The following is a 15786-nucleotide window of genomic DNA, read 5'->3' on the forward strand; positions in this document are numbered from 1 at the left end:
TGAGAAAGTCCTAGATGTTTAATTATTGGGTGGAAGATGCTGCAGTTATCCGATAGTATGAGCACTGAAGCGGAGTGGATTTATCTAAAATCAAAAAGAAAAGAAAAAACAAGCTTTCTTTATATCCTTTAATCACAGACACACTGCAGATCTCTCATTGCTGCTGATGTGCCTCTTTGAGGTGCTGAAAACATTTGGGTTTGATATTAAAATATAAATATGAGACAAAAGATCAACATGTATTGTAAGGAAGTAGAAGAATTAAACTACTGTACTTAAGTACTAAAATACTGTATCTGTATTTACTAGAGTATTATTTTTACTCCACTGCTGTACTTGAGTACTAAAAAAAAATATCTGTATCTACTGGAGAATTCTTTTTACTCCACTACTGTACTTAAGTACTAAAATACTGTATCTGTATCTACTGAAGTATTATTTTTACTTTTACTTCCACTTAGGCAGTAGTAAGTCACTTTTTTGATGAAGCACTTTATCAAAAAGTAACTCAAGTCTGGCTTTCTAGTATTTTATACCTTGCAAGAAGGCAGGATTACACAATGAAGTCATTGACAGTCAAACAGTCAATCATTTTATTATTGATACTAATGTTGTTGGTCACACTAACAGACACTGTACAAAGTAGTACTTTTTCCAGTTAAGTGTGATGTTAGCATAAAATGAGCATTATGATCTTATTGGTTAGTGTAGTTAGATGTGCTGGCATGTGTACATGTGCATAGTATATGTAATCTAGCCATTAAAAATATATATTTTTCCTATTTTAGTCATTGCCAGTGTGTGCTGATTTTCTTACAGCAGTTTGTGGGTTAAACTGGACCAAAGTAGCTTAAGACCTTCTTAATGGTAAATGGAGCTTCTTAATGGTAAACGTAGTTCCTGAACTGTAATTTGCAGTCCTTTGAAAAAAGAAATTATTAACAAAAAGAACATGAACTGCACTATTGCAGTTAACCCATTAAACTTACTTTAGGTATCCAGGTACTTTAGGTAATTAGGTATCCAGTGGAAAAAATCTGCCTTAATTCTGGTCTTTCAGGCTGCACTGTAAACTCAATGAAGGCGGCATGAGACACACTTGGTCTGAGAGAAAGGGGCGGGTCTACAAATGAGTATGTGAGTCTGGTTCCACCTCTGCCCTCTACAATGCAGACTCTGGTTACACGTTAGACAACGTTGTGTAAGGTACTGGTCTTATTTACATAAAGAACAGAAAGAAATGGACCCATGGTGTCAATGCTTTCTACAGTCGCTGGTTGGAAGTAAGCTTTTCCTTTAGCAGCGGAGTTGAAGGGTCACTGGGATGTGATCATAGTGGTCCGCTCAAACAAAAGGTGTGTGTGCATGTCTGTCATCAGTACAGTTGAATTAATATCGCTTGGCCATGAAACTGTCATGCGAATTTAAGGCGCTGCTGTCATTTAAATTTAGAGCACTGCAGCTCTAATCCAGCAAAATCCCTTGATAGCAGTGCAGGAAAAAACCCTGAGGCGGAAAAGGATGAAACACGTCCATGGACTTAAGAGAAGGTGAAGTTTTTGTGAAGGCAAGCAGAAATCATCTGTGTTGAAGAGCTGCTCTTCTTCATTTTCTTCACCCGTCCTTTAGAAGTGAACACCGCATTACACTTTATAGTTCTCTACACTTTACTGTAAAGTACAGTAGGACCCAAATATTTTAGGACATTATCACTGTTAGATATATCTTTTAACCAATTTCATGTACTTAGAGACATACTGTAGCTGTTTATTTTATTTATTTATTTTTTTAACACCTTGGCCCAACCAAGGATATAGTACATGATGAACTGTTAGAAAATAAAACAAATTATTCATGCATTAACTTACCCTTACATTTTCAAAGCATTTATAGGTTTTAAAGCACTGGGTTGCAAAATGTCCCTAAGGCTAAGAACTATGTAATCTAAAACCCCTGGTGAGTCAGGACCTGGGTGAGTGGGTACCAGATTTGGGGACCTGGGTGAGTAGGGACCAGGGTTGGGAATGTGTTTGAGTTGGGGACTTGGGTGAATGGGGTCCTGGGTGAGTGGGGACCAGGGCTGGGGACCTGGGTGAGTGGGGACCAGGGTTGGGAATGTGGTTGAGTTGGGGACCAGGGTTGGGAATGTGGTTGAGTTGGGGACTTGGGTGATTGGGGACCAGGGCTGGGGACCTGGGTGAGTGGGGACCAGGGTTGGGAATGTGGTTGAGTTTGGGACCAGGTTTGGGAATGTGGTGGAGTTGGGGACCAGGTTTGGGAATGTGGTGGAGTTGGGGACCAGGTTTGGGAATGTGGTGGAGTTGGGGACTTGGGTGATTGGGGACCAGGGCTGGGGACCTGGGTGAGTGGGGACCAGGGCTGGGGACCTGGGTGAGTGGGGACCAGGGTTAGGAATGTGGTTGAGTTGGGGACCAGGTTTGGGAATGTGTTTGAGTTGGGGACTTGGGTGAATGGGGACCTGGGTGAGTGGGGACCAGGGCTGGGGACCTGGGTGAGTGGGGACCAGGGTTAGGAATGTGGTTGAGTTGGGGACCAGGGTTGGGAATGTGGTTGAGTTGGGGACCAGATTTTGGGGACCTGGGTGAATAGGGACCAGGGTTGGGGACCTCAGGGAGTGGGGACCAGGGCTGGGGACCTGGGTGAGTGAGTTAGGTACCACTGTGCTGTATATGTAGGGAAGGTATGACTTATTTTTTTAGTCTGAAGCCTTCAGTTTACCAGATTCATTAAGAGTTTCCTGATGATGATGTACTATATGGTAGTCACTGAAGCCCTTCTTGTCAGTTTGGGTCTTGGGTCCCTACAGATTCTGGAACGTAAAGGATCCTGGCAGACCTCCATCATACATTTGCACCATTTTGCGATGTTTACTTTCTCACTGACACCAGAAACAATGCAGCTGTGTTGTACTGTTCTGTAATGGAATAATCTATCCAATCAGGCATTCTGTAATTGTTTTCATTAATTATAGACTCTACATTCTGTTGCATGAGATATGAATGTACTGAAAGGAAAACATCAATCCTTTGGTATACAGTCTCTCACACACATTCTCATCCTAAAGGTATTGAATAGAGTCTCGTTAATTCAGAGAACACAGTTCTTCTGCTCAACAGCTCAATGCTAGGGGGGGCTTTATACCCCTCAATTTAACTTAAGATAAATAAGTGCATTAAAGAGTTTACCCTGCTTTTGTTGAAATAATTGTCTTCTGTCCAGAGAAGACAGTTTTGAGCATTACTGAGGTCAATTGGAGCAAACCATCCCATCTCATTCCCAACTTCCCAACTCATCCCAAAACTATTGGATGGAGAGAACTGTGTTCTGCTGCGTTAGGTCTAATTAAGCCTTGACTTGGATGTGCCTAGCATTAAGCATGAATGACATATTTTAACTCTACAGGGACTAGACTGGGCTATCCACAATAATTTAGACATAGAGTCTCTCTCTCTCTTTCTGTTTCTGTCTGCCTATATGTTAGACTGTCTGCCTCTCTCTCTCTCTCTGTGTCTGTATTTCTGTCTGTCTGCCTCTCTCTCTTTCTGTATATGTGTGTCTGTGTCTTTCCTCCTCTCACCATCGCTCTGTCTACGTCCAATTTTCTTCCTCTCTCTTTATTTCTGTCTGCCTGCCTTTCTCACTCTCTTGATTCTGTAACTGTTTTTCCCTCTCTCTTTCTGTATTTCTGTCTGTCTGTCTTTTTCTTCCTCTCTCTGTCGAAATGTCTGTCTGCCTCTTTTTCTGTCTGTCTCTCTCTCTCTCTCTCTCTCTCTCTCTCTCTCTATCTCAATTTCTATCCAACTGTTTGCCTCTTTTTCTTTCTCTGTCTGTTTCTCTTTCTGTAGTTCTGTCTCTGTCTCTTTCTCTCTCTCTCTCTCTCTCTCTCAATTTCTGTCCAACTGACTGCCACTTTCTGTCTGTTTCTCTTTCTGTATTTTTGTCTCTTTCTCTCAGTGTCTGTCTGCCTCTTTCTCCCTCTCACTCTCTCAATTTCTGTCCAGTTGTCTGTTTCTCTCTGCCTCTTTCTCTCTGTCAGTGTCTGTCTGCCTCCTCCTCCTCACTCTCTCGCTCTCTCTGCCGGTCTTCCCCCGTCTGTCTTTCTGTATGTCTGTCTCACTCCCACTCTCTCTCGCGCTCTTTCTCTGAGTGTCCACCAGGTGGCGCGTTTTCTACCTCCACAGCCACATTTCTCTCACTAACAGTAAGAGAGAGTAAGTGAACAGTAAGTGAACAGTGAGGGATCTCACACACTCCTCTCATCTGTGTGTGTGTGTGTGTTGGAGCTGTTGCTGGTCTCATGCTCAGGGAACTGTACGGATCAGAGTCATGGAGGAGGTGAAGGTGGGGGGCTGCAGGGGGTCTGTCTGCCTTTTTATATTTGCTGTAAACTTTAAATCAGCTGGAACTGAATGAATAACATCTCCATTAGAGGAGCGCGCGCTCTGGAGGAACCGCAGGCACGGTAAGAGTGCCCCTCTCCTCTCTTCTCTCTGCGTGAAGTGAAGTGTGTTACAGTGTTTTACCTCTCAGGTACTGAATACTGACAGATTCTGCAGTGAACACGCAGACCTCAGATACTTGTGTAGTTTGTGTAACTTGGGCAGTTAGTTTTACAGCCAATCGGGTCTTTATTACCTTTTAAATGTTGCATTTTATGTTTTTTGGGGGGGAAATAAAGTAGTTCTTATATAGCATTTCATATTGCATGTCAGAAATAGTGATCCTATAGGAGAAGGAAAAATCTCCAGTGCAGGTTATTGTAATTTTTTACAAGTCATTTGGGGATGATCCAACATTCTAAGCTTACTGATGCTCTTTTCACTGAATGCAATCAAATATTAATATTAAATTTATATAAATTAATATATTTCATTCCATTGCTTTTAGAAGAAACAATGGACAGCACTTATGCACACATATGCTCAGTTTAAAACTTTTGTCCCCCCAAGTCAGTCATTTTAGTAGAAAGCCTTTTCTTCAACAAAAGTTTTAATATCCTTGATTTCAAAGAAGCAATGAATGAGCAGGTGTCCCAGTACTTTTGTCCGTATAGTTTGTGTGTTACAGCAGTTTTTAAACAATCAAATATAGAAATTTGGCACCAATCTGGTCGTTTAAATAAATGTCCAAAACCACTGCACTGTAAAAATGATTTAAAAAAAAATAAAACAAAACACACAAAAAAACACTTGCTCTTATAACCTTTAACACTGAGGCCAGGCATATAATATACTATTATATAACACATATGCAAATCCCAAGAGAAGGCAGCAGCCTGTGGAGAATGACCACATACTGATGGTGAGGGAGAGGTGGGAGGACACTCCCAATATGCAAATAGTGTGAGCAGCATCAGGTAAAAACTGAGCATGTGCAGTAGGGCAGAGTAGTTGGCTTAGCCTCAACTACAGTTCAACTACTAACTTTCAACAAGAAACTTAATAATCTTAGTTGAGGCAATTAGTTTGCTATAGTTAACAGTACAATTCAATATTTCTTGTCAAATCAATTTAAGCATTTTAAGTTGTGTTTTTTAACAGTGTGGTAAAACTAAACTTCTATTTTATATGTGATGATAATGGAAATAATTAAGAGGAAAGTTTAATATAAAATGATTGGAAAATACTTTACATTTTCAAAAGTTTCAAAAACGTTTCCCAGAACTGACCCAAGACAGCAAATAAAAGCACCATACATTATATTTATAGTCATTTAGTGTAATAACTTTGTGGTGAAGCTTTATTAAGTCTTCAGATGCTGGTTTCCATTCACCACCACTGTGAACAGTTGTTAAATGTACAAATTTCCCTGAGGAACTATGTTTTTTTTAGTTTAAAAGTTTAGATGAACCCCTTAAGGCACTTTGAGGAACCTTCAAAACAAATCTGAAGCACATGAAGAGTATGCTCAACAGACTCAAACTGAAGAACCCTTAAAAGTTCCTAAATTAACCTATATTTTTAACTAGAGCTGCAACAAATTAGTCAACATAATTGATAATGTAGATTATAGTAAATTTAGTAATTTTTAGTGTTGACTAATCATCAATTTGTAACTTTGAACACACTACAAAAAGTACTGGGGCTAGAAACACAGTGGGGGAGGATGAAGGGTTGCTTATTCACTCAGTTCACACTTAGCTCAGTCCACCAAAAGTGCCCAAACACAACAGATTACATACATCTCACTAAATGTCATGGTACAATTCCACTTTATGTCTAGGAGTTGTGGGATCAATTACATATGGCACATTAGTAAAAAAAAAAAAAACATATATATGCAATGAGGTAAAAGGCATGAGGAAAGGGTAAAAGAGCTTTACTTACAATAGAGTTAGTAAGACACACATTCTAAAATTGCAGTATTATTAAGTTTCACACTGGCAGAATCAAACAGGACAACAGTAAAGAAATTAACAGAACAGAACATAACAATTTTCTACTCTGTGCTACAAAACAAATGGCTAGAAACTTTAACTACCAAATAAAAGCTAACTACACTAAATTGAGTGGTACTGCTACTCTTTAAGCTAGAGACACTAAACAAAGTAAAAACTACCTGGTGTGAAATGTACAGGTGCATCTTTCTTACTGGTCTGAAAGCCCAGGTGGCACAAACGATCTCTTCTTAAACAATATTTGAAACTACATATAAAATACCTCAAAACGAAGCAGTTCCTGAAACAAAAAGTTAAAACTCATTAAAACAAACTGAAGGAGCATGCTGGTAAAACACCCAAATTAAGTACCTCAAACAAAAGAGTAAAAACTTAAAACAGCACATGTTGTAACAACAGTGCTCTCTCCCTGGCAGCCATCTTGGACTCTGCATTTAAAAGGTTGGCACCTTCCCCCAATACTCTAGCCAGGCCTCCCATTGGTCAGCAGCACTGGTCACATGTGGAAAGAGAGAGAGCAGGAGAGAGACAAACAAAAACATTTCACACATTATTTATTTCACACCTTTTAATGCAAGCTTCAGCTGTTTCTATCGTTATGAAGTGAAGATAAAGAAAGCTAGGATCAGGAGCTGTACACACAGGAATCAAAGATAAAGGGAATGGCAGATATAATCGCTTATTTATTAAATTAATACAAAAATACAAAAAAAGTACAAAAAATGTTGAATACTTTAGTATTTCCACTTTAGTGTGGAGCTTAAAAAACACTCGAGTCACTTTTTTGCAGAAATGTGTAATGTACTAGACACTTGAGTAAAAGTACTCTAAGTGGTCTATCAATAAAGGGACTTAAGTGGAAGTTGAAGTGTTCTTTAATCTCCACACTTAAATAGAAGTACTAAAGTATTCAAAATGTTTTGTACTTAAGTACTGTAAGTAGTTTATTGTGAAATTTAATACTGAAGTACTTAAAGTAAAAGTACAGTACTGTGTTGTTAGTGCAGTTTTTACAGAAAGCAGTGGAAAGATCTCAGAGCTAAAGGCAGAACGGCAGCAGTGAGATCTTCATATAAGATCAGCTTGATCTCTTGATTCACTCGGTGATGAGCAGCTTCATCAAACCCAGTGAGACAGTGCAGAGCATCTACCGCTTTGGATTTAGTGATAATGTGGGTTTGGAAAGATTCCAAACATCTTTATAATTGTAACGAGTAACAATGAAGCACATAAACAATATATCAGTAAAAGTAAATGTATTAAACTCATGGAAAATATGTAACAAAGTAAAAGTGGAAGTAGGAGTAAAACTAATACTCCAGTAGATAAAGATACAGTATTTTAGTACTTAAGTAAAGTAGTGAAGTACATCTACTTCTTTATACATCTCTGCTTTTTTTGTTGAGCATTTGTACTTTTACTTACAGTGGTATGAAAAAGTTATAAGTTATAAATTAAGTCTTAATTTGCATGATTTTTCGTTTATAAATCATTGGTTGTTTGGATCAGCAATTTCAGTTATATATATTATATAGCAGATGAACACAGTGATATTTGAGAAGTGAAATTAAGTTTATAGGATTTACAGAAAGTGTGAAATAGTTATTTAAACAAAATTAGGTAGCTCCATAAATTAATACATTTGGGCACCCTCGTTGTTTTATTGATTTGAATATCTTTAGCACTAATTATTGAAACACAACATTTGTTTGGTAAACTTGCATCGGGGCTGGATACTTCAACAAGACAACGACCCTAAACACTAAAAACTGCTCTAAATCTACTAAAGCATTCATGCAGGGGAACAGAAGAATGATCCAAAATACCTTCAACCAGAAGCCAGACTCTGATTGGAAGCTACAGGAAGAGTTTAGAGGCTGTTATTTCTGCAAAAAGGAGGATCTACTAAAAAGTCTAGTAATTTTTCTGTTGTGGTGCCCAAATTCATTTAAATGTACCTAATTTTAGTTTAAAGAATTATTGCACACTTTCTGTACATCCTATAAACTTCATTTTACTTCTTAAATATCACTGTGTTCTTCTGCTATATTATATATTAACTGAAGATGCTGATCTTAACAACCAATGATTTCTAAAAGAATATCAGGAAAATGATCAGGGGTGCCCAAACTTTTTTATACCACTGTAAGACTGGGCCTCTTGTACTTTATAAATGTCTAGTTTTCTTTAAAATCTAAATCATATAATTATATAGAAAATCATTCACACTGTTATTTGGAACAGAAAGTGCCTACAGTGGCTTAGTGCATTTTCACTACAGAACTTTTTTTCTGGGTTTGTTTTCCCCTATTCAGCCTGTTCCTCTATAAAGTCACTGTGCACTGACACCTTCACTGCCTGAAATTTACGATCCCTCTCTTCATGCCCACTGTGTTGTAACAACTTTCCTGCAATAGCTGTTCCTGATCAGACTCATCCTGAGTTCCATCTGAGTTCACTCAGAGGGAAAACTCTGCAGCAGTGTAGTGGAATCAGTTAACAGAGAGCATTAGAAAAGCACCAACACTAAACATGTTTAAATCCAGACTGAAAACCTACATGCTTGATCTGGCTTTCAGCTCAGTTTAAAACACTGCAGCTCAGCCCACTTTTATTCTGTAACGGCACTTTTATATAATGTTTTATTCATGCTTTATTCTTATTTTATTTTTATTTAAAATTCCTTGTTGTTCTTTTACATGTTTTTAATTTTACTTCTCTTTGTTTTAATCATGTTTGAATCAATCTTGCTTTATTCTTATTTTAGTTTTTATTTCCATTTTTACTGTGATTCTTTTACATGTTTTTTTTTTTTATTTGATTCTCTGTGTATCTTCTAATTTGTAAAGCACTTTGAATGACCGGTGTGTATGAAAGGTGCTATATAAATAAACTTGCCTTGCCTTGCCTAGTGAGTTCTGTGCACTGTATACCAGTGTTTTAGGCTCTAATCCAGCATATTCATTCTGATCAATCCATATTATGGCAAGAACTATTCAACTAAATAAAGAAAATAATACTTTAAGAAATGAAGGTCAGTCAATCAAAAAAAAAATAGGAACTTCAAGTGCAGTCCCACTCATCATAACATCAAAAACGTTATGATGAAACTGGCACTCATCAGGACCACCCCAGGAAAGTAAGAACAAGAGTTACCTCTGTTGTATAGGATAATTTACAGCACCCCAGATAAGAGTACCTAAATGATTCACAGAGTATTATAATTTGTTTAACACTTTTTATTTACTACATGATTCATTATGTGTTCCTTCATAGTCTGGATGATTTCAGTATTCATTTACAATGTATAATAATGTATCCAGTTTGAATCTGCATTATTTAAATCTTGGGGTGATTTTAGTCCAGTATGAATCTGCACTTTCTTTTTTTATAGTTCTGTAATTGGCTGAAACCAGAATCCAGTGCACTTCTTATTATAAACCCTGCTGTTTGGATCGCTGTTAATGTTATTGGGCTCATATTGAGAAAATTACATAGATGCTGTATTTTATCTCAGTTGGACGATAAAATTCCAACAAATTACCTGAAAAACATTCTGTGGTGATCCGAATTCAGCTCCAGCAGAGCTTCATGTGATCTGAGTATTTTAATAAACGGAAAGATTAGAATTGTCCCGGAGGAGCTATTAACTGCCCGGGCTGAACTGTTTGAACTTGGTGTTGTATTTCAGTGAAAGGGGCTTTAATAGAGCCGAGCTGTCTCAGGTCAGTGCCCAAGGTCAGCGCCGGTGGTCGTTCTGTGCCACACTGAGAGAGGATGAACGTGTCAGATGCTACGTCAATGCTAAGCTAATTGCTAACTGTGGATATGCAAATATTAGCCTGAATTGGATTGATGTCTGCAAACATAAAACACCTGCTTTCTATTTCTCCAGGTAGAGCTGCCCACTTTCTCTCCAGTATGAGCAGAAGAGTCTCCATGGTGAGGTAAGGAGCCTCCTGTGTCGAGGTGTACAGGAGGTAATGATTTATGAGAACTGTCTTTAGACCCTGTGAGTGAATTTGTAAAAAGGAAATACTTAATTCTGTGACAGTTCTGGGTGGAAAAAGTGCAGTTAAATTTGTTTGGGGGTCTTCATGATATTTACTGGCGCTGTGATAGCTGAGGGTAGATAATGTGGAATACTTGAAGTGTTGAAGTATATATTACTTTTATTATGTACAGCTCTGGAAAAAAATAAGAGTCCACTTCAGTTTCTGAATCAGTTTCTCTCATTTTGCTATTTATAGGTATATGTTTGAGTAAAATGAACTTGTTGTTTTATTCTATAAACTACAGAAAACATTTCTCCCAAATTCCAAGTAAAAATATTGTCATTTAGGGCATTTATTTACAAAAAATGAGAAATGGCTGAAATAACAAAAGATGCAGAGCTTTCAGACCTCAAATAATGCAAAGAAAACATGTTCATATTTATTAAGTTTTAAGAGTTTAAAAATCAATATTTGGTGGAATAACCCTGTGTTTTAATCACAGTTTTTATGCATCTTGGCATCATGTTCTCCTCCACCAGTCTTACACACTATTTTTGGATAACTTTATGCCTGCACTCCTGATGCAAAAATTCAAGCAGTTCAGTTTGGTTTGATGGCTTGTGATCATCCATCTTCCTCTTGATTATATTCCAGAGGTTTTCAATTTGGTTTAAGTGGTCTCTTATGTTTTCCAGAGCTGTATATATGTATATACAGTATCCAAAAAGGTGGGTACACCCCTCTCCTTTCCATAAATATTTGATTATACCTTTAAGTGGACAAAAAACTGTAGAAATGAAACTTGGATATATATCAGAGTTGTCAGTGTACAGCTTCTATAGCAGTTAATATTTACTGTATTCTAAAAATAACTCAACATAAAGCCATTTATCTCTAAAATAACTGCCAATTGTGTCAAATTGTGTTGGTTTCCCTACCTGCTATCAAATGATGTGTTAGAGTTACAAGGTCTCAGGTGTGAATAAGGAGCAGGCTTGTTAAACTTGGTGTTTAAGCTACAGTTCTCTAATACTGGCCACTGGATATTCAACATGGCACTTCATGGCAAAGAACTCTCAGAGGATGTGAAAAATAGAATTGTTGCTCTCCACAAAGATGGCCTAGACTTTAAGAAGATTTCTAAATCCAAAACTAAAACTGAGATACACCACAATGGCCAAGACCGTACATCAGTTTTCCAGGACAGGTTTTTATCTGGAACTGGCCTCTTCAGAATCGACCAAAGAAGTTTAGACCACATGTTTAGCGTCATATCCAGAGGTAGGAATAAACATACAAGAGTGCTGCCAGCATTGCTGAAATGGGAAATGGGAGGTCAGCCTGCAGTGCTCAGACCATAAGCCACACTCTGCAGCAGCTCACTCTGCATGGCAGTCACTCCAGAAGGGGGCCTCTTCTGAAGCTCATGCACAAGAAAGCCTGCAAACAAGCAAGCTGAAGATAAGCAGTCCAGGAGCATGGATTACTGGAACCATGTCCAATCGTCTGATGAGACAGAAATGAACTTGTTTGGCTCAGATGGTGTCCAGCATCTGCACCCTGGTGAGGAGTACCAAGACAACTCTCTCTTGCCTACAGTCAAGCATGGTGGTGGTAGCATGATGGTCTGGAGCTGCATGAGTGCCGTTGGCATTGGAGTGCTGAAATGGGGAGCATGTACTGTGAAATTCTGAAGCAGGGCATGATCCCCTCCTTTCTGAGGAAGCTAAACGTAAAGGCAATGTAAACAACGCCAAGCATGTCTCCAGACCTAAACCCAAATGAGCATCTGTGGGGCATCCTCAAACAGAAGGTGGTGGAGCGCCAGGTGTCAATAGCAAAATATTGACACTTTTGACACAATTTAAACATGATTTTAAAAAAGCTAATTTCACAGCTAAGATTAATTTAAAAAAATCTAACCTGTCAAATTTAAATCACTAGTATTTGTTAACCTGTGTGTTTAGTTGCCGCATCAGTGTCAGATTCTCTGTGCTGTTGTAACGCCAGACAGGTAGGAGAGACGCACGCCGAGTAAAAGGTAAAGGCGGGTTTATTAACAGAGTTGTAAACAGAGTAACACAGCCAGAGAACAGGTTGAACAAGACTCACACTGGAAGCAGGAATCGTAATACAGGAGACAGTCCAAGATCCAAAGCCAGAGAGACAGTCCGATAATATAACAAATCCAATAAGGGCAAAGACAAAAGGCGAAATCCGTAATACAGGCAAAAAGATCATAACAAAAGGGCAGACAGAAAAGGGTTTGGAATAACGCTCAGTACGCAACATGAGTCGGCAATACCTCGCGAAGAACAGACGTTAACCGAACCCTATATATACAAAACATGGAATTACTATGAACCGGAACTTCTTAGAATACAGGTGACTCTGAACGGGGGAGCGTAACGCGATTGGGTGAGAGTGAGCGGCTGACGGTGACGTCATGGCCAGTGGGATTTTGGGAAATAGAGTTCGGGTGTGTGAGAGGAGATCCTAGAGACCTGACAGTACCTCCCCCCGAGGAGTCCGAAAGAACCGAAGGACGAGGACGACACACAGGAACCGCCCCTCTCCGCCCGGAGGCCCGACGGACACGAGAACCCGAAGCGGGGATAGCCTGAACAGGAGCCCTGGTCCTGGGACGACCCCTGGTCCTGGGACGACCCCTCCTGGAGCCGCGGACGGAACTGAGAGACCGAGTAGCAGCAGACCTATAGCGCCTACCCCTTCCAGGGTCAGGAGACCTCCTCCTTGGACGACCCCGAGGGCGTGGTGCTGGATGAGACGGATGCGACCGATGGAATTCTTCCACCAACAATGGGTCAAGGACGTCTGCTGCAGTAACCCAGCTTCTCTCCTCAGGTCCGTAGCCTTCCCAATCAACCAGGTACTCCAGGGCTCCCCTCCTCCTTCTGGAGTCTAACAGGCGCTCCACCGCGTAGACGGGTCCACCATCCATGAGCACAGGCGGAGGAGGCAGCATCCCATGCGAGGTCTCATCCAGCGGACCAGGGATAACCGGCTTAAGGAAAGAAACATGGAAAGAAGGACAGACACGATAATTAGAAGGTAATTCAAGACGGTATGTAACTTCGTTGATTCTTTTGATTATTTTAAAAGGGCCAATAAACTTAACTGATAATTTTTTGTTGCCTTCGGGGAGCCGGAAATCCCTGGTAGATAGCCAAACGCGATCTCCTGGGGAGTAGAGCGGGGCCTCACGACGATGACGATCAGCCTGCTGTTTGTGTTGTTCTAACACGGCTTCTATACGTCTGTGAGTCTCCTCCCACACCTCCTCGCTACGGCGCATCCACTGATCTACAGCAGGGATATCAGAAGGTTCAGCTGACCATGGCATGAGCGGAGGTTGATAACCTAGGACACACTGAAAGGGTGTTAACTTAGTGGAAGAGCTGATAAGAGAATTTTGAGCCAATTCAGCCCAGGGGAGATATTGGGCCCAATCATGAACATTGTTAGAACAATATATACGTAAGAATTTCCCTAGTTCCTGGTTCATCCTTTCACACTGACCATTACTTTGAGGATGATAACCGGAAGACAAACTGACAGAGACACCCAACCTACTCATGAATGCTGACCAGACTTGAGATATGAATTGAGGACCGCGATCAGACACTATATCCTCGGGAATACCAAAAATACGAAATACCTGATTAAACAGGCTTTCAGCGGCTTCAAAAGCAGTGGGTAATTTAGCGAAGGGAATGAACCTAACACCACGTGAGAAATGATCAACGACAGTCATAATGACTGTATTACCCATGGAATCAGGAAGATCTGTAACAAAGTCTACTGCCAAATGGGACCAAGGTCGAGCTGGAACTGGTAATGGTATTAATTTACCGGCAGGTAGAGTACGGGGAATTTTACATTGAGCGCAAATGGTACAAGATGATACAAACTCATGGATGTCTGAACGCATGTTTTCCCACCAAAATCGACCCTCCAATAATTGATAGGTGCGGGTCTCACCGGGATGTCCAGAAGATGGGGAAGTGTGAGCCCATGTGATTAATTTATTTCTATACTGATTTGGTACATATGTTTTGTTAGGTGGGCATTGTGCGGGAGGAGGTGTAATTTGATTAGCTTGACTAATCTCCTCCGAAATTTCCCACCTGATAGGAGCCAAAATTACCTCTGGTTTTAGAATAGTGGTGGGTTCTGAGATGACTGAATTATTTTCATCATAGATACGCGAGAGTGCATCAGCTTTAGTGTTACGGGACCCTGGTCGGTAAGTAACAGTGAAATTAAAACGAGCAAAAAACAAAGACCATCGAGCCTGACGTGAGTTCATGCATTTCATGGATTTCAAAAACTCTAAATTTTTGTGATCAGTGATAACTACAAAGGGGTGTAAAGCTCCCTCCAGCCAATGCCTCCATTCCTCTAAAGCTAATTTAATGGCTAAGAGTTCGCGGTCCCCAATACCATAATTCTGTTCAGCAGGAGAAAGTTTATGAGAAAAATAGGCCACAGGATGCATTTTACTGGGTGAGCCTAATCTTTGAGAGAGTACAGCCCCCACTCCCACACTGGAGGCGTCAACCTCTACAATGAATGGTTCTTTAGGATCAGGATGTTTTAACAGAGGGGCAGAAGTGAACTTTCCCTTAAGGGTAGAAAAAGCATTGTGCGCTTGTTCAGACCAAACTAAAGTTTTAGTATTATGTCGCAACAAATTAGTGAGTGGTGCTGCTACTGAGCTATAATTGCGTATAAAACGTCTATAGAAGTTGGCAAAACCCAAAAATCTCTGCAGTTCCTTTACTGATTTGGGAATGGGCCAGTCTACTACTGCCTGGACTTTATTATTGTCCATTGAAACTCCCTTAGCATTAATGATATATCCCAGAAAAGAGATAGAGGAGAGGTGAAATTCACATTTCTCAGCTTTGATAAAAAGTTGATTTTCTAGCAGACGAGATAGGACAGCGCGGACCTGGGGAATGTGTGTGGTCAGATCGGATGAGTAGATTAGAATGTCGTCTAAAAATGCAATCACAAACTTTCCTAACATGTCACGTAGGACATCATTTATAAAGGACTGGAACACGGACGGGGCGTTTTTGAGGCCAAAAGGCATAACTTGGTATTCATAGTGCCCCCTTGTGGTGAAAAAAGCAGTCTTCCACTCATCTCCCTCCCTTACTCTCACTAAGTTATATGCACTACGAAGGTCCAATTTGGTAAAGACAGAAGCCCCACGTAATTGTTCTAAAGCTACAGGCACTAGAGGGAGAGGATACGGGTAAGTTTTAGTAACTGCATTAAGTTGTCTGTAATCTATACAAGGTCGAAGACCACCATCCTTCTTTTTTACAAAAAAGAATGATGCTG

At 40.0% G+C, this 15786-nt stretch overlaps 2 protein-coding genes and 1 long non-coding RNA gene across 5 annotated transcripts in view; 1 reads left to right on the top strand and 2 right to left on the bottom strand.

Annotated features, from left to right (window-relative positions):
- The window catches only part of LOC125804591 (uncharacterized), a 349596-nt gene that overhangs the window by 152522 nt on the left and 181288 nt on the right, over positions 1–15786 (bottom strand). The window lies entirely within an intron of this gene.
- Positions 4265–15786, top strand: part of LOC103024772 (thrombospondin type-1 domain-containing protein 4) — a 114238-nt gene continuing 102716 nt past the window's right edge. For all 3 annotated transcript variants that reach the window (XM_022679829.2, XM_022679830.2, XM_007251880.4), the window contains exons 1-2: positions 4265–4483; positions 10314–10365. In XM_022679829.2, coding sequence (XP_022535550.2) covers positions 10340–10365 — 26 coding nt within the window. In that variant the 5' untranslated portion in view covers positions 4265–4483; positions 10314–10339. The remainder of the gene's footprint in view (positions 4484–10313; positions 10366–15786) is intronic.
- LOC125804589 (uncharacterized) lies at positions 12449–14170 on the bottom strand. Its single transcript, XM_049483622.1, has 2 exons — positions 13553–14170; positions 12449–13438 (listed from the first exon to the last, which is right to left on the bottom strand). Exons 1-2 carry the CDS (start codon positions 14009–14011, stop codon positions 12788–12790), a joined length of 1110 nt encoding a protein of 369 aa, XP_049339579.1. The 5' UTR covers positions 14012–14170; the 3' UTR covers positions 12449–12787.

This window comes from Astyanax mexicanus, chromosome 9 (genome assembly GCF_023375975.1).
Source record: "Astyanax mexicanus isolate ESR-SI-001 chromosome 9, AstMex3_surface, whole genome shotgun sequence".
Taxonomy (NCBI): domain Eukaryota; kingdom Metazoa; phylum Chordata; class Actinopteri; order Characiformes; family Acestrorhamphidae; genus Astyanax; species Astyanax mexicanus.

What these genes read in the sequence shown, in the direction of transcription:
- LOC125804589 (XM_049483622.1), bottom strand. Translation starts at nt 14,011, where the DNA reads ATGAGTAGGTTGGGTGTCTCTGTCAGTTTGTCTTCCGGTTATCATCCT. An exon ending in AAGGCAACAAAAAATTATCA is followed by an intron (nt 13,439 to 13,552) that starts GTTAAGTTTATT and finishes TCTTTCCTTAAG; the next exon opens with CCGGTTATCCCTGGTCCGCT.